This window comes from Drosophila navojoa, chromosome 4 (genome assembly GCF_054131105.1).
Source record: "Drosophila navojoa isolate 15081-1374.11 chromosome 4, UAZ_NAV_1.0, whole genome shotgun sequence".
NCBI classification, from domain to species: Eukaryota; Metazoa; Arthropoda; class Insecta; order Diptera; family Drosophilidae; genus Drosophila; species Drosophila navojoa.
The window spans coordinates 10,481,794-10,501,239 of record NC_142892.1 but is presented as its reverse complement, the minus strand read 5'-3'; the positions used below and the strand labels follow the sequence as shown (position 1 = coordinate 10,501,239).

Below are 19,446 nucleotides of genomic sequence, written 5' to 3'. Positions count from 1 at the left end.
TTCAGATTCGTTTTTAAGGTTATTTCAATGTTTCTTCCTCGGATTTTGGATTTGTACTCTTTTGCTTTCTTTATCTGTGGCATCTGCGCAGCTTCGTTTATGAAATATTCATAGCGCTCATTAGCATACGCAAAAGATAACGGAATGAAGATGCTGCGAGGGTCCAGTGAATGACTTATGGATGCTCTTAGAGAGCATAAATATGATCGGGAGCATTTCACTCGCGAAAGTGGAGAAAAAATGCTGTGCTTCAATTGTATTATAAAATGCAGTTACCTAAAATTCCGGAAGGAAGAGTTAAAGATCAATATCTTAAATGATTGATTTATGAATGCATTATATAAATGTACTCATTAAATATTGTTTAGTTGTTTTTTGAAGTCTTTGTCAGTCTCTTTCTGTCTCATTAGAATTGTATCCCTGCTTTTCCTGTCTCTATGTCTCTGTCTGTTTTTCTGTAATTATACGTGCTTTCTTATTTTGTATTGCCTCTCCTTTTTCTTTTCCCTAATTTATCTATCCAGCCTTTTCTCCATCTTCTGCTTTATCCGTGATTCTTTTCAATAGGGAAAATTTCGCTGTGTCTCAATTCTCCCTCTGTTTTTTTCTCCCATTTTCGTTCTCTCTATTATTTACTTTAAATCTCTCTCTCTCTCTTTCTCTCTCTCTCTTTGTTTACTTAATAATACACTCTCCTATCTTATTGTTCTTCATCTGCATTATCTGACTGTTTAGCAAATTTTATTGTATAACTTCGCTGATATTTTTTGCTATAAATAGAAATACATATATTATAATTAATTTACAATTAAACTGGAATTAAGTTCGTTACACGTTTACTGAATAAATATGCTCGCCAGACGACTCGAAGGCAAAGGGTATGATTACTCCGTTAATGCCAATGGCAGCGCATGATAATTAGAGACTTCCGTCTGCCTTAACCTACGCCAAGATCGGCAACAAGACCCGATGGACCTTGAACTGAGCCAGAAGAAGACGGTAGTACGATGATAGAGAGACAGAGAGAGAGAGAGAGAGAGAAGGAGAGAGCGAAAGAGAGGAAGAGAGAGAGGTGGAGAGAGAGAGAGAGAGAGGGGAAGAGTGATACAGTTGTAGGGACGTATGTATATATAGAGGGAGTCTAATGCACGGCACGCGTCCTTACGCCAAACATTTGGATCAGAGACTACCCTGCGCCTGGCTGATAACTGTTAATGCAACTGTAAATGTCAGAGATAAAGCTAAAGTCAGCCAGGCAGCGCTGTCGACGATCGTGTGTGTGTGAGAGAGAGAGAGAGGGAGAGAGAGAGTGCTATGTTTGTAATATTAAATAATAGCCGGGTCGACACGCTCATCAGCGCTAAGGCAGAGAACGTGCGCGCATATCGCGTATACGCGCCGTGCGCCAGCAGCGAGTGCCGGCTAAAGCGCCTTGTGTGTGTGTGTGTGTGTACGAGAGAATGTTTGTGTGTGTGTGTGATGAGAACGTTTTGCTGTTGTTGCTGTTCGCTCGGCCAGCGCTCGCAATTTGGTTGCATTTCGTTGCATTTTGTGCTCGCTCGACGCTTATCCACAGACACACACACACACACACATATTTATATATGTATATACACAGTCAGCTTGTTGTTGGTTTCATTTGTGAGCGCGTCGCAGCTTAGAAATTGCAATTCTCGTGTCGGCAGCGGTTTTTGGGGCCTTTTTCTTTCAGTTAGATTTTGACACGCGCAGCGACAACGAGCCCCAACAACGCGTCTCTCTCTCTCGCTTCATTCGTTCATACATACAGTTCAGAGGCGCCACAGCGAGGGCCCAAACGTAATACTTGGCTATATTTATATGTATATATGCATGAGTGTGTGTGTGTGGATATATATCTGCATTATAACTCGTTTAGCAATGCATTCGCTCTAGTCTAATCGTTGTGTCTAACGGACTACTAAACAGCTGTAACTCGATCGTAAATACGTTTTCAGCTCGCCTGATCAACGTGTGTGTGTGTGTCTGTGTGTGTGTCGCTGTTTTGGTTTGCTTCCTGCGCGACTTTTGGTGTTTGCTCAGATTTCCAAAAACAAAAAAAGTGCTTAAAAACATAAAATAAATAAATAATTTTATAATCAAATTACCAACACCAAAAAAAGTGCTTAAAAATAAAAAAATATGTGATAAAAGGAAAAATATTGAAAAATATAATTTAAAAAAAAATAAATAATTAAAAGAAAAAATAAAATAAAACAAGTTATAATGAAAGCAAATATTATTTTATTATTAGCCAAAATATTTGCAATAAAAATTAAACATTAAATTATACTCGCTTGGCGATTGAATTTTAAGCAAAGTAAACAACAAAAATTGTATATTATATAATCTTAAAATATTTTTAACAAAAAATGCTGAATCAATACAAAGTTTCTAGAAAAAATTCCAGTTGAAAAATATGTGAAGTTTTTTAACAAGATTACAGAAATATATATTTATTGAAATTGGCAATAAGTATACATAAAATAAAAAGTGCGAAAATAAAATAAAATACTAAATATAAATACTAAATAAAAGTAAAAACAGAAAAGTTCAAAAATAAATAATAATAAAAATAGCTCCTATCAAATGAGGAACTCAACTGTTTGATGGACGGTTAGACTCGTGTGGGGGCACGCGAACAAACAGATAAATAGAGAAATTAGAGAGAATTCAATGAGAGCTAATCAAGAGTGCATTCAACCAAAAGTGTTTGACGTACGTCGAGCCCAAAGGCGAGAGCGCGCTAAATGGCGGCTTAAAACGCACGGCGAAAGAACTGCGATTGAACTATTGAGAAAAATAAAACTAATAGAACGTTATGCAACACTGGCCACAGGCATGCACTTACAGAAAACCTGCAGCTTATTGGGTTTGCATTTATTAATTATGCATTTTATATATTTATATTTGGAATTTGCCAAAGCTCTTATTTACTTTTTTTTTGTGTTTAATTATTTGAATTTTATTAATTACCAAAAAATTAAAATTTTTTTATTATTTATTGTTGTTATTTTGCAAATTTTATAATTTTGAATTTATAAATTCTAACGTAAAATATTCAAGTGAATGATGCATTATTAATTTACTGTTTATTTAATACTTCAATATCTATTCGAAATTAAATTCACTGTCAAAGTCGTTTAGTTTGACGCGATTGAGCAGCCGCGTTTGCGGTTTTTGGATACTCGTATTTATGTGTATTTTATTTAGTTTGTTGTTTGGGCATGGGGGCGCTTTGTCGATGCTTTGAGCAGCGTCTGTATTTTATTTTACTTTTATTATTTTGAAACGTCATCGTCAGCGTTTGAGTCGACTGTCTCACTGAGTGAATGTCAGCTTATGTGTGTGTGTGTGTGTGTGTTTTACCTCGTGCACTTCGCAGTGTGAGTGCGCGTGTGCATTCTGCACTTGTGTGTCTGAGTGTGAGTGTGTGTGTGTTGGGGTGTGTGTGTGTGTGTACGATCATGCGCCAGGCAGCTAAAATGCCAGCGTAAAATCATTTTAATTGACAACTTGCAAATAATAAACAAATACATATGTTACAACTACTCAGTAGAAAAGTGAGAGCGAGAGAGAGCAAGCTATCTACTCTCCTCTTTCTCTTCTTCTATATATGTATTTATATATCTATGTATATATAATTAACTATGCTCACTGCATAGCATTTAAATGCAATTTGTCTGCAGCGCTCAAACAAGCTTCAAGCATTTTGATAGCTCTCAATCAATATTGATCAATATCTAGTAAGATGTTTTTAAAGCTGTGTCAAAGTATTCATATACATACATACACATATATGTACTTTTTTTTAAAGTAAAAACAAACATTCGACCGGCTTTAAATAAGTTGTAGCTAATGGCCAACTGGCTGAATGCGTCATAAATCTACAAAAAAAAAGTTGGAAAATATTTAGTAATTATTATGGCGAAAATAGGTAATAAATATAAACTTAAAATGTACATATATATTTTAAAAATATATATTACATATGCAATTTTGTATATGTTTAAACAAATATGTACTTTACATTAAATAAATTTAAAATAATAAATAAATTTAATTTACTACTATATATGAACAATTAATGAAATAAAAATAATAAATCCAACAATTCATTAAGCGGTTAAAAATTAAATTAAATATAAAATCTCTCTTGACAAATTAAAGTTTTCTATTTAATGTTTTTCCTTTAAAAGAAAAATACTCAAAAGTTGTATAAATAAATAAAATTCTAAATAGTCATTGCTTAACAATTATTAATGATGACTTAAGACAAAGTAAAGTTTAAAAAAAAAAAAAATATATATATATATAAGTGAATGCCTCTTAGGCCAAAAGTACTCGAGCTGCATCCGCATCAAAAGTGGAGATCAAGTGTCTAACCAAAGATCGATTAACTATGAGAAACACGCCGACTCACTTCAACAGATTTTAATAATATATACTATCAAATATATGTATATAGTATATATCTAGACTTGTCTATAAGGCGGCAAAGCAGCTTCACCTGGAAATTATCTGAGCGAGCAGAGATCAGCGCGTGCATGAAATGAAAAAGCCCTTAGCTATTATGTCTAGGCCTAAAAGGAAAACAAATAAAATATACGTACATATTCTATATGTATTTGGGGAAAGCTGGCAATCCAATGAATGACAGACAATTGGCAAAAGATAAAAATAAAAGAAAAATAGCAAAAATTTAATTAAGTCAAGTTTAAAACAACAACAGCAACAAGCAGAAGAGCGTCCACAATTGAGATGTCGAATGAGAGAGGAAGAGAGAAAAGCAGCTTGTAATTGAATATGTGTGTATGTGCGAGTGAAACAAAAAATATTACAAAAGTCGCAAAGCTTTGGCAGAAAAAAGGCGGAACGCAGCAAAACAAAACACTGCAAAAGTGCTGTGGGTGCTGGCAGGGCGGCATTATCATCCACAACATACACAAACACAGACACACACACACACACACACACATACGGACACACAGACACATACAGTGACACTATGCTGTAATCGCAATGCAATTAGCGCAGCCAGCAAAAGCTCAAGTTCACTGACAAAGAAATCAAACACTGTCACAAGCAAACACACACACACACACACACAGCCACACTCACACACCAATACAGCGGCAGAGCAACTATGCGATAATTTGCGCACTGAGCGAAGCTTTAGAAATGCAATCAAATGACGTTCGCTGCCAGCGTGTGAGCGAGTGAGAGACGTAGGCAGACGTAGCACACGTGCTAGAGCGAGCAACAGAAAGCGAGTGAGAGCACGCGTTCTAATGCAAGCGTGCGAGAGAGCAGAGAGCCTAGAGTGGAGAGTGTAGCACGTAGTGAGAGCGGCTCGGCAAACCAGAAAGCTTTCTGGCATGAGTAGGTCAGTCAACGATCTTGCGGTTGTTGTTGGCAACCGGCTTTGCAAGCTCTCTGCTTCCGCATTGCAAAAGAGGCAAAGGAACAACAACATCGAAAACAAATACAAAACGTTTATCAATGCCAACTGAGCATAGTATAATAGCAACAACAAAATGTTGTCTAATGGGGGTGGGAACGGGAGACACAAGTTGTCGCAAGCTCTGCTAACTATTTATTTGCTCAGCTTAAGCTCTGCATTTGGCTAGATTTATTATGCAATTTTCTTGTTAAGGTGAAGGCGAATGAAATGTGAATAGCTTCTGTGTTGGATTTACTCTATTTATAGGCAAGTTTTAGCTGTATTCCTCATTGAGTTGATGTAACATTTAAATGGCTGTTGACATTCAATTTGAGTTGACAGTTTAGTTTTTTCTCTCTTTCTCTCTCGCTCACATATTTTCTATATAATCATCACTGCATCAGTATTCCGCTTTATTTCTTTTTTTTTCTCTTTCTCTATCTCTGTCATTTTCCATTCTTCTTCACTCCCCAACTCCACTTCTCATCTGTATCTCCATTCTATATCTGTGTCTATCCTTTTCTTTTCTCTCTTTCTTGTAAGCTCTTTAAGCCCACAAACTAGATCAGTAAGTCATATCAATCATTTGCTTACATAGTTGTTCAATTTTAGCTTCAGCCTTCTTGACCTATGCACCGCTCTCCGCCCCTTTTCCTTGTAATCTTCAGCCACTCCATCTGTCCCAGTCTCAGCCTTCTGTTAGTTAGTTGGCCATTGGCAGGCAACAAACCGCACTAATTGCAATTCGAGCTATTAAACAACACGTTGGCAATTATCAGCGGTAACAATTTTGTGTGTGTGTGCATGAGTGTGTGTGTGTGTGATTATTTTTTAAAGCTGGGCAAAACCACACAGCACGTAAGCTGAACCCAACCAGTTGCTAGAGCCGCAGCAACAACAACAGCAACGATTGCTACTTAGGGTTAACCAGCCAACACTTGCAACAACAAGAACTTACCTGTCGCCCAGGTGGTGGCTGTGGAGGTGGGCAAAAGCTGTCGGCGTTGTTGGCTTTGATGTGTATTTAAAATGTTTGTTGTGCTGCAACTGTTGAATACATGTGGGAAATTATGATTCGTTAAATGCTTGGCCGGACAAATGGCTAAACGGATTAATTAAACAGCAGCAGTCAACACACACGCACACACACACACACACACAGACGCAGAGGCAGTTACATGTGTGTGAGTGCGTTTTAAGCCGCTTGTTTTCAGCATGTTTAAAGCCGTTTGCCGGCAACGCTTTTAATTACGGCAACAACTTGGCCAGCTGCAAAGCCTGGCAAATGCAAAAACGACTTCGCAATAGCAACACCTTTTCTTTGACATTTTCTTTTGGCCAACACACACACACACACAAACACACACACATACTGAAAGCAGTGAAAGTTTTACTCAGCTCGAAGCCCCAGCAATATTTTGCAATTAAGCAAACGATTGTTATGCTGCAGATGCTAAAAAGCGCGAGCAGTTGACTTAAGCCATTAGCATTCAATATATATGGTATATATATACATCACCTGGTGGAAAATGTAGTGTCACACACACACAGATACACACGCGCACTCATACGCACGCATGATTATGCAATATGTGTGTAGGGCACGGGCAAACGCAGCCAATTGGTTGGCATTTGGTTAGCAGCTGCTATACCCACACTCACCCACACACACACACACACACACGGATACTCACTCACATAGTCTGTCTCTACACTCATACAACAACAGTTCATTTAAAAGGTTGTTATGGCATTCGCTGTCGCATTTAGTAAGAGGCGCAAAATAACGTAGCATACTTTTTAGGGGTTGAAAAGTGCAGCATCTGCCACGGCTGCAATGATTGGCGCTCGCCCGCTGCCCATTGGGCACAGGGCACTAACTGCTGAACACATGCGCAGGCGCAGCAGAGAGTTACGTAATTGCAGCAGCAGCAGCGGCAGCAGCAGCGACAGCAGCAAAGGAAATTTCTTGATGAAGGATGATGCGGCTGCTGCCAACAGCAAAAAGCTGTGAACAATGCCCTGATGTATGTGTGCGTATGTGTGTGTGTGTGTGTGTTTGCGCATTGTCGAGAGCTAAGTTTCATTGAAAGGCACCAGCAGTAGATGTTCAACTGCACTTGTTGCTGACGGTACGCGAAATTCAGCGCATTAAAAAAATACTGATAAAATATAAATAAAAAATATAAAAAAGTGTTAAAAAAATATATCAAAATTAACAAAAAAATTCTTTTAAATTTCCCACAGCTCAAAGCTAACTGTAAAGTAAAGAATACTTACAAAATGTGTGAAATATTTAAACAAATGGAACTCAGCTGCCGTGTGAACGTCACCTAAACGGAAAATTCAAATTCAATAAAGAAATTTTAAGATCTAAAAAAGAAAGAACTATGTAAATATTTAAATTGCGGACTGAACAAACTTTTAGTGCAAAGGTGTGTGTGTGTTTTTTTTTTCGTTCCTTGCATTTCGTTATTAAATTAAAATATATATATATAAATATTTATCAACAATCTGGAAGTGGATTATCTAATAAATACGAAAATGGACGACGAAAGCGATGATAAGGATGACACGAAAAGGTGGGTAATAAATATATATTATAAAAATCATATACACACATATACATACATATGCAGATATGCATTCATGTGAGCTACATCACAGAACTGCTGTGGGTGGGCCGCACTGCAATTGACAGTTATGATTCAAAGACGTAGACAAAACAGAAGCAACAACAACTGAGAGAGAAACACAACAAAGTGAAATAGAAACAAGCGGGCATAATTATACATATGTATATTATTTGTGCAACACCAAAACTAGAATACTCTGTAGAAAAAGCTTCGCACGAGGAAGTTTAAGCGAAAGCTTCAATTTGTAAATTCTTCTGCGTATGATATTAATATCATACTGAACTTATTCTGAAGTCAGTTCCACTCCATTTACCTTCATATATTTTGATAGAATCGAAAAACGTGTGATTCTATTTATAGCAATAGAGAAGTTACACAAGATTTGAGAGTTCTCTTTTAGGTATACGAGTATATCGATTTTTTTTGGGGTATTCTAAACTATTCAAGATATTTCGAGAAAGAATCAAATGTTGTTATACAAAAGTAATCAATGCTGCTTATGTGGATATTAAGTATGAATTATTTTTATGATATATAATATTATTTATTATTTATTTTATTAATATAATAAAATTTATGCAAATAATATCTAATATTATTTATTATTTATTTTATTAATATAATAATATATATACCAATAAATAATTACCTGAGCGTCATTGTCGCTCTGGCTTAACAAATTGTTATTTATAATAATTTCTTGATAACAATAAATAAATAAATAAAATAAATAAAAATAACAAATAAATAATAATATATATACACAATATTTTTTGTTATATAAATATTTATATATTTTATAAAATATGTATATGTATAATATAATATAAATATACGCATTATGAAATAAATTATATTTCAAAACTTCAAGTTGGTAAAAAAAAATAAAATAAAATGGAATAAATATATTTGAAAGCAGAAGAAGCCAACATTTAGCCGACAATAAGCAAACTTTTTAATGAAATTATTTTATATATTTTTAGTTCGAATAGAGATGTTTTTCACTGATATTCAGGCAGCCTTCTCTAATCCTCCGTTCTTTGCTATTTAAACCATTTCACCGATATTTTCAATTCTTAATTACTTCATAGCTAACTGACTTATTATTATTACCATAAATTTTTTTTGAATAATTTCCAGTAATTCCAAACACGATCAGACCTAAATGAAATATTTGCATAAGTTGAGCCGCCTGAAATGTGTGTTAATTCATTTTGTTTCGTTTCTGGTTATATGTTTGCTATGTCATAATCGGCAAGGGCTGCCTTTTCCCACCCTTCTGGCCCCGTTCCACGGCTGGCTGACAGACTGAAACACAGACGAAAAAACTGGCTTAGTTGGCAAATTTTGTGCACACTTTGTCCAGGTAATAGACACCTTTAATAATCGAAAGCGAAGTAAAGTCCAATTCCGAACTTTAATTAACTGAAATTTGAGCGTTATTTGTTTTTTGGACATTCACCGAATTCGTTATGTGTCGCTCTTTATATAAAATTATATATAGGTAGATATATATATATATATATATATTGTAATTAGGTTTGATAATAAATAATTGTCTTTTTGTCTTGGATATTGTATAATACCATGTAAGCGCGCTGAGCTTGTCTTGCAATCAAATAGATATCAAATTAGTAACTCTAGAGCAACGAGAAGGGGAAGGGGTAGAGAGAGAGCGAGAGAGAGAGGCCCAGGCAGACAGGCAAGAATTAGGTTATATGAATATAAATATGTAGGGAAAAACAAAAAATAAGAGTATATGTATAACATATACAAAACTTATATATTGCCTCGCTCGCACTCTTTTTCTCCCCCTCTCTCTCTCTCTCTCTCTTTCTCTCTCTCTCTCTCTCTCTTGCGGAAAGGTCTTTCGACTGTTGTGTGGTTAATGAAAATTGCTTTGAGAATTCAAATTTCCGAAAAATTTTGTTGAGCTGCAAATTATGAAAGAAATTGCTTGATAAACAAATATACATATTAAATATTATATAGCAATATTTATAAATATTGTATATACATATATGAAGAGATATGGTAATATTATAGCTGAAACTGATATTTATGTATTTGTGAAGTTGAGGATAGGTAATGGATGGATATCTAGAAGTTGGCCATGAAGCAAATGGAATATGTGAGAAACGAATGTAAAAGATGAATAGTTAAATGTAAAATATATATGTATGTAATCAAGGAATAGACAGATAGTGAAAGTAAACATATACATATCGATACTATATATATATATAATAATAGTAGTATATATTAAAAAGTATTCATAATTCACTAAAATATATCGAAACAACGTTCGAGCGACAAAACTTTATCCTGATTGGCAAACGCGGCAAGTTCTGTCTGTTAAAAGAAAGTAACAAAAAAGTAAATTGTATCTAAATCCGTTTAATAAACTAACCGAGTGAATAAGAACTGACTAAGCCAAGGCAACTGCATGCTGTGGCATGAGTTATCCTGATTTCTTTCACTCGTCCTCTCCTGTTCAATGGGCTCCAGTTCCAGGAATTGACATAAACAACTAGATAGCTAGCTTTCTCTCTCTCTCTCTCTCTCTCTCTCTCACTGTCTCATTCCCATTGCATTGCTTCATAAGTTGCTCTGTATGCGTTTCATTTTATTGACACGCAAATGTCAAATGCAAAACCCGATGCCCAAAAATGTTTGCTCTAGCGCAACGAATGCAAAGCGACAATAGAACTGACACAAAAAAAAGGGAAAGGGAAAGAGAAAGAGAAACCCCGCCCACAGCCTCAGATACAGCCTCAGACACAGTCAGAGTCAGAGTCACAGGCACAGTTAGAGCTACGCAACCAAATACAGCCCACTCCACCCACTCACATCAATTGCCTAAGCATGTGTGTGTGTGAGAGCATGTGGGCGGATTTGTCTAATAAACGCCAGACAAAGCATCAAGCGCACCACACACGTGGGCCAAAGGTGAGCAGCTGTTCCATGTGTGTGCGTGTGTGAGTGTGTGTGTCTGTGTCAGTGTGGGGGTTGGCTACTTTTAGGAATCCTTTCACAGTTGAGCTAATCTGAATGTGCCTCCCTCCCCTCCTTTATGATTTGCCGTTATCATATATAGTTAATCTTAACATCGTTCTCTTTGGTTAACCCGAAGTCTACTTTGCAGAAAGTCCCGCAATTTGAGCGAGAAGAAGCGACGGGATCAGTTCAATTCGCTGGTGAACGATTTGAGTGCATTGATAACCACATCGAATCGCAAAATGGACAAATCCACAGTGCTCAAATCCACAATAGCATTCCTAAAGAATCACAATGGTAAGGGATTACGAATAGAGATGGAATTCAAATTGAAAATCTGTCTTTCTTTTCCTTTTTGCCCCACGCAGAGGCAACGGACAGATCGAAAGTGTTTGAGATCCAGCCGGAATGGAAGCCCACGTTTCTCACAAATGACGAATTCACGCACCTGATGCTGGAGTCTCTGGATGGCTTTATGATGGTGTTTAGCAGTGTGGGCTCCATATTCTATGCGTCGGAGAGCATTACCTCGCAGCTGGGCTATCTGCCGGTAGGTGGCGCCACCTAAGCAAAGAGTATACCAAAATTCACATCTATTTTGTGTACCTTTAGCAAGATCTGTACAACATGAGCATCTATGATCTGGCCTATGAGATGGATCACGAGGCCTTGCTGAACATCTTCTTGAATCCCACGCCCGTCATCGAGCCGCGCCAGACGGACATCAGCGCCAGCAATCAGATTACCTTCTACACGCATCTGAAGCGCGGCGGCCTGGAGAAGGTCGATGCCAACTCCTATGAGCTGGTCAAATTCGTGGGCTACTTTCGTAGGTAGTCGAGCAGTCGCACGCGAGCCGAGTTACTTAAACTAAGCTCTTCTCCACAGGCAACGACACCAGCGCCCACTCGGACGGCCAGAGCAACAGCAGCCAGCTGACGTTGCCGCGCATCTTTCAGCAGCATCCGGGCGTTGAGCTGGACAGGAAGTTGGTCTTTGTGGGCACGGGACGCATACAGACGCCGCAGCTGATACGCGAGATGAGCATCATCGATCCGACCAGCAACGAGTTCACCTCGAAGCACAGCATGGAGTGGAAGTTCCTCTTCCTCGACCATCGGGCGCCGCCCATCATCGGGTACATGCCCTTCGAGGTGCTGGGCACCTCGGGCTACGACTACTACCACTTTGACGACCTGGACAGCATTGTGGCCTGCCACGAAGAGTGTAAGCAGCGGCAGCACACAGGCCTTTAAGTGTCCCTCTAATCCCCAACTCTCCCTCTCTCAGTGCGCCAGACGGGCGAGGGCAAGTCCTGCTACTACCGCTTCCTGACCAAGGGCCAGCAGTGGATCTGGCTGCAGACGGACTACTACGTGAGCTACCACCAGTACAACTCGAAGCCGGACTATGTGGTGTGCACGCACAAGGTGGTCAGCCATGCGGAGGTCATCAAGCAGAGCCACAAGGAGCGACAGAAGCCCACCAAGGCGCTCACCTCCTCCAGCAGCAGCAAGTGCGCCTCGGCGACGACCACGCTGCGCGACTTTGAGCTGGGCAACCAGAACCTGGACAGCGCGTTGCTCGGCAACACGCTGGCCAATCTGAGCAACGAGGTGGCCGCCGCCACGTCGCCCACTGTGGACTCGTCGCCCATGTGGTCGACGGGCGCGGCGCCTGCTGCCAGCACCTGCCAGCTGAACTCGGTGAAGACCTCGCGGCCCGCTTCCAGCTACGGCAACATCAGCTCCACGGGCATCTCGCCGAAAGCCAAGCGCAAGTGCTACTTCTACAACAGGGGCAACGAGTCCGACTCCACCTCCATGTCCGCAGATTCTGTGATCAGCCGCCAGTCGCTGATGACGCATGTCAGCTCGGTAAGCACATCGACTTTGCCTGGTTTCTGGCTCTATCTCTATCTCTGTTCCTCTACCTGCAGCAAAGTCAGCGTCATCGTTCGCATCATCAGCAGCAACGGCAGCAGCAGCTGCAGCAGCAACAGCAGCAGCAGCATCAGCAGCAGCATCCACAGCAGCAGCAACAACAACAACAACAGCAGCAGCAGCAAAACTCACACTCTCAGCAGCAGCAGCAGCAACAGCAGCAACAGCAACAGTTGCAGCATCAGCAGCTCGCCCAGCACCATCTGCACCAGCAACAGTTGCAGCTGCAGCAGAGCACTGGTGCGCCCAAAATCCTGCCCATGCCGCTGGCAACCACCCAGATTGTCACGAGCAACGCCTGCCAGTTTCCACAGTCCAGCTATCCGCTGACCAGCCCCCAGCTGGTGGCGCCCAGCTTCCTGGAGCCTCCGCAGTACCTCGCAGCCATACCGATGCAGCCGGTGATGGCGCCGTTTCCTGTGGCACCAGTGCTGTCGCCGTTGCCCATGCAGACGCAATCGGAGCTGCTGCCGGGCGCCGTGGTCATGACCTCCACGCAGAGCCAGCTGCAGGATCAGCTGCAGCGCAAGCACGACGAGCTGCAGAAGCTGATCATGCAGCAGCAGAACGAGCTGCGCATTGTCTCCGAGCAGCTGTTGCTGGCGCGCTACACCTATCTGCAGCCCATGATGCCCATGGGCTTCGCTGCCAGCAACATGGCCGTTGCTGCTGCCGCCGTCGAGGGCAACTCTGCCGGCAATCATGTGCAGCGCAACTTCAACTTCAGCGGCAGCAATGCTGTCGAGCCTCAGTTCAATCAGTATGGCTTCGCCTTGAACTCGGAGCAGATGCTCAATCAGCAGGACCAGCAGATGATGATGCAGCAGCAGCAGAATCTGCACAATCAGCAGCAACACAATCACAGTCTGCAGCAGCAGCAGCAACCGCAGCAGGCTCAGCAACAGTTGCAGCTGCAACAGAGCCAGACTCAACAGCAACAGCAGCAGCAGCAGCAACAGTTGCAGCTGCAGCAGCAGCAGCACAGCCAGAGCAACATATTGTCGCGGGAGGATATTGAAGACATTGATGCCTTCCTCAATCTGTCGCCGCTGCAGTCGCTGAATCAGCTCAACAGCAGCAATGCCAACAGCAATGTCAACGCCAGCGGCAACAGCAACACGAATGCCAACAATGCCAGCAATAGCAACAGCAACAACAATGCCAACAACAGCAACAGCAACACTAACAACAACAACAACAACACCTCGAATGCTCCAGAGAACACAAATGAAGACTCGCTGCTCTCCTACATGCAAATGGCCACCGAGTCGGGCGCCTCGCTCAACTTTCACATGGGCATCAGCGACGACGGCTCCGAGACGCACAGCGAGGACAATAAGTTGATGCGCAGCACCAGCAGCAATCAGCAGCAGCAGCAGCAACAGCAACAGCAGCAGCAGCAACTGTTGCAGCCACAGCCTGTGGTCTCACAGCAACTGTTGCAGACGCAACAGCAACAACAGCAGCAGCAGCAGCAGCAACAGCAGCAGCAGCCAAGCAACTTCTTTGCTGCGAATCCCTTTGGCAGCTCGAGTCAGAGTCAGCTGGCAAATGATCTGGAGATCCTGCCATATCCAATGGGGCAGGAGGCAACACAAAGTCTGTTCAGCTCGCCGCACACTGCGAACAGTAGTCAATAGTGCAAGTGGGCGTGGCCTCGCTGAACTGACCAACTGAAATTCCTTAAAACTTAGCCATAGACAAAGACATGCATATGTCTTACATATATATAGATATAGCTAACAGACATATGTTATATAGATATTTAGGCAGCTGTATTATATAAATCTTCTCTAAGTCCTACGGCACACGGCTCTCTCTTTAGCGTACATAGACAATAGCCACAACTAGTTGTAGATCTCAACAGACTGAGTATTGCGCTAATCCTTAATTCACTCTAAATATATATGCATATATGTATATTCTATATATAAGCTCTATATTATTCGTACTCTAAGCTCAAGTTCTCAAAAATTGAGTTTTAGTTTTAGTTTAGTGAAAGATCGTTATAGGAAAAGGAAAAAAATCAGCCCAACGTTTGCAATTAAACCAGTAAGTGCCAAAGGCGCACACAAGGGATCTCTCAGAACTATATACATACACACACACACACACACACACACATACATTTCCATGTACATATAGTCAAAGGCAACTAAAACAAAAGAAAACTTACAAATACCATATCATTCCGTTATATACATACATATATCTGGAATATACATACGTACATACATGTGTATATATATTATTTTTAAAGACTGCGTCTCGTTTTAAGCTAACGATATACATATCTAGTTGATAAGTCGAAAACTCAGGTTGAGATTGCAACTGAATTATTTGCTGTGAACATATTCAAATATTAAACAAAAAACACTAAAAACAAAAACAAAAACAAAAAAAAAAAAAACATTTTTTGTTCTTATTATTTGACAACTCGAAGTTCTGTTATATACGTATATATAATCTATAGATAAACAGAGCTGTATTAAAATCTGTTCCAGTTATGAGTTTTTTACTTGCTTTGTATTGAATATATTAATATATAACCTATTCACATTCCCATCCTATGAAAGCTGATCTAGAGCCAAATGCAAAGAGCTTAAATCATAAATAAATAAATATATTTATATTGTCTATATGTATATTTATATACATCTATATGAATTGGCTTTCAATTAGCTGTAATTACTACCTGTACTTGCCTATACAAACTAGTTAAAAACTCAGCCTAAGCCTGTATATAAATGTATTCCATAATTCTTGAAGATATGTGTAGAGAACCCTATATAAAGTGAATGTATATATAGTATAGATCAATAATTCAAACACACGTGTTGTAATAAACAAGAGGTGAAAAAGAAGAGTATATTATACGTTTTCATACATATATGGTTATAGAGTAGCATAGGTACATATGTATATATAGAGAGAGTGGGGATTTCTTAATCTAAACGCGCAGCTTGACAATCGCATTCTGAAGTATTTGGAACTCGGCATTGATGTTGTTCATCAGATTGGAGATTTGATGCTTGGAGTCGAGCACCTCCACGCTCTGTGTGTAGGCATTGTAGCGCACGCCGAAGGGGCGGGGAATGGAGTTGGCGAATTTGCTGCAAACCAATTGAAATTTGAGATCGAAATCAAAGTGAATATCATCAATGTAATCCCAACTCACATGGTCTTCTCTTTGGCATTCTCGAAGCTGTCGGCCACATAGTAAAGCGGCTGGAACTGTGTAATGGGATATTTGGTGATGCCCGTCACCTCCGGCTCAAAGTCCTTCAGCTGCGGCTTGTCCGTCAGGCAATACTCCAGCTCGCCGTAGGAGGAGAGCAGACCAGCGCCAAAGGCCTTCAGTTCGCCCTCTTGACGGCACAGGCCGTACTCCACAGTAAACCAGAAGATCTGCATGAGCAAATGTCTATTAGAGAGAGAGAGAGAGAGAGAGGGGGGAGTAAGAGTGCCCACTTACCGTGGATAGCTTCTCAATGTAGTCATCGGGCGCTCCTAGGGAGGCCAAGCCAATCTCCTGGCAGAACTGCGCAAAGGCTGGATCGGCGAAGAGCGGCACATGACCCAACAGCTCGTGGCAGACATCCGGCTCGGGTGTGTACATGGGCTTACTGGGATGCCTAATATACTGGGTGGAGTGGAAGACGCGGAAGGCCAGGCCGGCAAGGAAATCCCGAGAGCTGAGCAAACCAGCCACAGGACGCAGAGTGAAGCCCGTGCAGTCTGGCAAAGAGGAAGCATAGTTTAATAAAAAGGTAAAAGACTAAATAAGAGATACTCTAGATAAACAGAGAGAAAGAGGGAGAGAGAGACAGCCACAGAGAGAGACATCAAAATATTGTATATCTAAATTTATCCTGAGGAAATTTCAAATATCAAGTCTGCCGTATAGCTCAATCAGCAGATCTAGAATGCATTCAGTGCTCGGCTTACCCCTCAAGAAGTTGGACACATCCTCCAGCTGGGGTATGTTATCCTCGCGAAAGCCGCAATTGTCGACGAGCAGGGGAAAGACGTGATTGTATTCGCGGCAGGCGTGCGTCTTGTAGAGCTTGGTCAGGTTGCGAAAGATGATGCCCCAGGTCTCGATCTCCTCCTTGGTGTACTCCACGTGGGGCAGCTGCTCGCCGTGCTTGTAGTTGTAGGCGATGTCCGCAAAGTATTTGCGGCGCTTGCGGTACTCGGGATCTGTGAAGCCGGGATGATCGGCGTCCAGTTCGGCGCCGTAGCTCAGGATCTGATTGGCGAACCGATCCAGATCGCGTATACGGCGTGGAAACCAGGGCACTGCCGTGGCATTGTCCTTGTAGTCGCGCGAGATGATGTTGAAGTAGCTGCACTGCTCCTTCACATCCTCAATGGCTTTGCCCAGGGCACCGGACCTGCCGTCGCACTCCACAAAGAACTCGTAGCCGGGCACACGGAGCGACGAGCGCGATTCGATGTGCAGCAAGTTGATGTCGTGCTTCTTGAAGATGGCCAGGGTATTGGCCAGGGCGCCGCTGGAGAGGGACGAGTCCTTGGGCGAGAAGAGCAGGCAGGTGTTCTTCGCCTCGCGCATGTCCACGCCCTCCGCTATGTACGCGGAGTCCTCAATGCGCGTTGGCTACAACAACAAAGAGAAAACAACAACAATAAGCGAAGCAGTTAATACGAGCTCTTATCAATTCCTAGACTAATCCATTTGCATAATAGTCTGACTAGGCTATCAGTTAGGCATCAGCAGAAGTGTCCATCAATCAATCAATACTAATGTTCTATATTATTGCATTCTCTATTCATATAAGTATATATGTATATGTGTATATGTATATATATGTGAGATGCTAAATGGTTTTGCGTCTTGGGCATTGCAAACAGATATTAGCGTCAGGGAATTTTTATGGCATTGTTTTGTTTTTGTTTACCATATTTCGTATTCGCTCGGGTTACAAAGGTTAACTTCAAACCAAGATCTAGCTTGATGCATATCGAAGGTTTCCATTCTAACCGCAATGCTCGACTGCAGGGCCAAAGCCTAAAACTGGCTTTTTATTGAGAACATATATATGCATAGAGTTATTATCTTTTATATGGCTAAATTAAGCCAAGACTAGATTCTTGCTGAATATTACAATGTAAGAATCAAGTTTTCATTCGGGATTTGCTTAAACTGAACTCTGAGTGGGAACTTGGTGGCAGTTGGATCTTTATCCATGTATAACTTCAAGAAATATTAAGAATTGTCTTCCTTTTATCTATTTAATCAAAAGTTCTAGCAATGTTATACATAGGATATTCAATAAATGTTCTTCAAGAATTTGCTTTCCAAATTTAGTCAAATCATAATTTACTTATATATTCATTCACAATATTCCAATTTTGCTTTTTCTGCTAAAAATCATAAGTTTCTACACATGTATAACAAGTCAAGTCGATTAATTCAGATCATGTTGAATTTTAGATTGTGAAATTCACTACAGAATTTTTGTTGTCCTTTTGAAAACAAAAATCTATATTTATACTTGTGCATATATACATACAATATATCCATTAAAAACCAATTTGTTTTTCTAATTTTAATATTCTAGAGAAACTAGTTCTAAAACGCTTTATAAAGTTTTCATTATTATTCTCTCTCAAATATTTATAAATATTCAACAAATTTTGTTAAAAATTTAAATTTCGTTAAAAGCAGGTTTAGAAACTCTTCTATATAAGATTATATAAATAAACCTGTACATCTATTATATTACTTGCATTTAAGAGTCTAATAAACCTATAAAATTTAACACAAAAATTAATAATTTTAACACTAATGACTAGAGCCTTTGTTTAACACAAGAATTTGAACCCAGATTATCAACTCTCTAATAATTACAATTCCTTGTATTTGTAGAGAGATTAGCTTGATCTAAAAAATTGCTATTGTTTTGAACTTTGATAATTCAATTAAATTCAAATAAATGCTCTGCATTTGTTTGTCATATATATTTTAAACACTTTGCGTCAACTAATTATTTACGATTTAATTTGAAATGATTTTCACTTTTTATATTGTGTCTATATATAAACTAGGAATTGCGTTGTGTACGAACCTTATCGAAGGAAACTTGTCGTTGGTACATTTTGTACGACTCGATTGACCAAAAAAACCTTTAGCTTATTAGCGAATGGTAACGGTGCGAAGCGGAACGGTACGGAACGAAACGAAACTGAGGCAAACGCACCGCAAAACACACGAGTTAAAACTGATTTGGCATTTGAGTTATTCAGGCGCTTTTATAGACTCGCACAGTAGCCAGAGTAGCTAATCTCTGTCAACAATAATATCAACAATAACAACCAAAACTGAGTACGGAGAGGGCGATCGGAGCGCCGAGCATCCACATCGTCGAATCTATCGCACTCGTAG

The 19,446-nt window shown here is 40.2% G+C and overlaps 2 protein-coding genes across 4 annotated transcripts; one reads left to right on the top strand and one right to left on the bottom strand.

The window, feature by feature from the left end:
• Window positions 1-1,669: 1,669 nt before the first annotated feature.
• Window positions 1,670-15,904, top strand: Clk (circadian locomoter output cycles kaput protein Clock). Of its 3 annotated transcripts, XM_089258954.1 has the most exons (9): window positions 1,670-1,818; window positions 7,266-7,593; window positions 7,709-8,043; window positions 11,231-11,391; window positions 11,463-11,644; window positions 11,707-11,923; window positions 11,983-12,321; window positions 12,385-12,971; window positions 13,034-15,904. In XM_089258954.1, the coding sequence occupies exons 3-9, from the start codon at window positions 8,006-8,008 to the stop codon at window positions 14,675-14,677; spliced, it is 3,168 nt and encodes a 1,055-aa protein (XP_089115080.1). In that variant the 5' UTR covers window positions 1,670-1,818; window positions 7,266-7,593; window positions 7,709-8,005; the 3' UTR covers window positions 14,678-15,904. The 3 variants fall into 3 exon arrangements, with proteins under 3 accessions (XP_089115080.1, XP_089115079.1, XP_089115081.1); XM_089258953.1 differs by lacking the exon at window positions 7,266-7,593; XM_089258955.1 differs by lacking the exon at window positions 7,266-7,593 and having other exon boundaries at window positions 1,671-1,818; window positions 11,243-11,391.
• Window positions 15,875-19,301, bottom strand: Hn (phenylalanine hydroxylase). The gene is made up of 5 exons (XM_030386405.2): window positions 19,130-19,301; window positions 16,986-17,658; window positions 16,513-16,775; window positions 16,216-16,445; window positions 15,875-16,150 (listed from the first exon to the last, which is right to left on the bottom strand). The coding sequence occupies exons 1-5, from the start codon at window positions 19,157-19,159 to the stop codon at window positions 15,988-15,990; spliced, it is 1,359 nt and encodes a 452-aa protein (XP_030242265.2). The 5' UTR covers window positions 19,160-19,301; the 3' UTR covers window positions 15,875-15,987.
• Window positions 19,302-19,446: the final 145 nt, after the last annotated feature.

Bases quoted from the DNA above. Each gene is read 5' to 3' on its own strand.
- Hn (XM_030386405.2), bottom strand. From the start codon at position 19,159: ATGTACCAACGACAAGTTTCCTTCGATAAG. The intron at 16,776-16,985 runs GTAAGCCGAGCA...CCTCTTTGCCAG, and splicing joins TGTGTCCAACTTCTTGAGGG to ACTGCACGGGCTTCACTCTG. The intron at 16,151-16,215 runs GTGAGTTGGGAT...ATTGGTTTGCAG, and splicing joins AATGCCAAAGAGAAGACCAT to CAAATTCGCCAACTCCATTC.
- Clk (XM_089258953.1), top strand. From the start codon at position 8,006: ATGGACGACGAAAGCGATGATAAGGATGACACGAAAAG. The intron at 11,645-11,706 runs GTAGGTGGCGCC...GTGTACCTTTAG, and splicing joins CGCAGCTGGGCTATCTGCCG to CAAGATCTGTACAACATGAG. The intron at 12,322-12,384 runs GTAAGCAGCGGC...TCCCTCTCTCAG, and splicing joins TGTGGCCTGCCACGAAGAGT to TGCGCCAGACGGGCGAGGGC.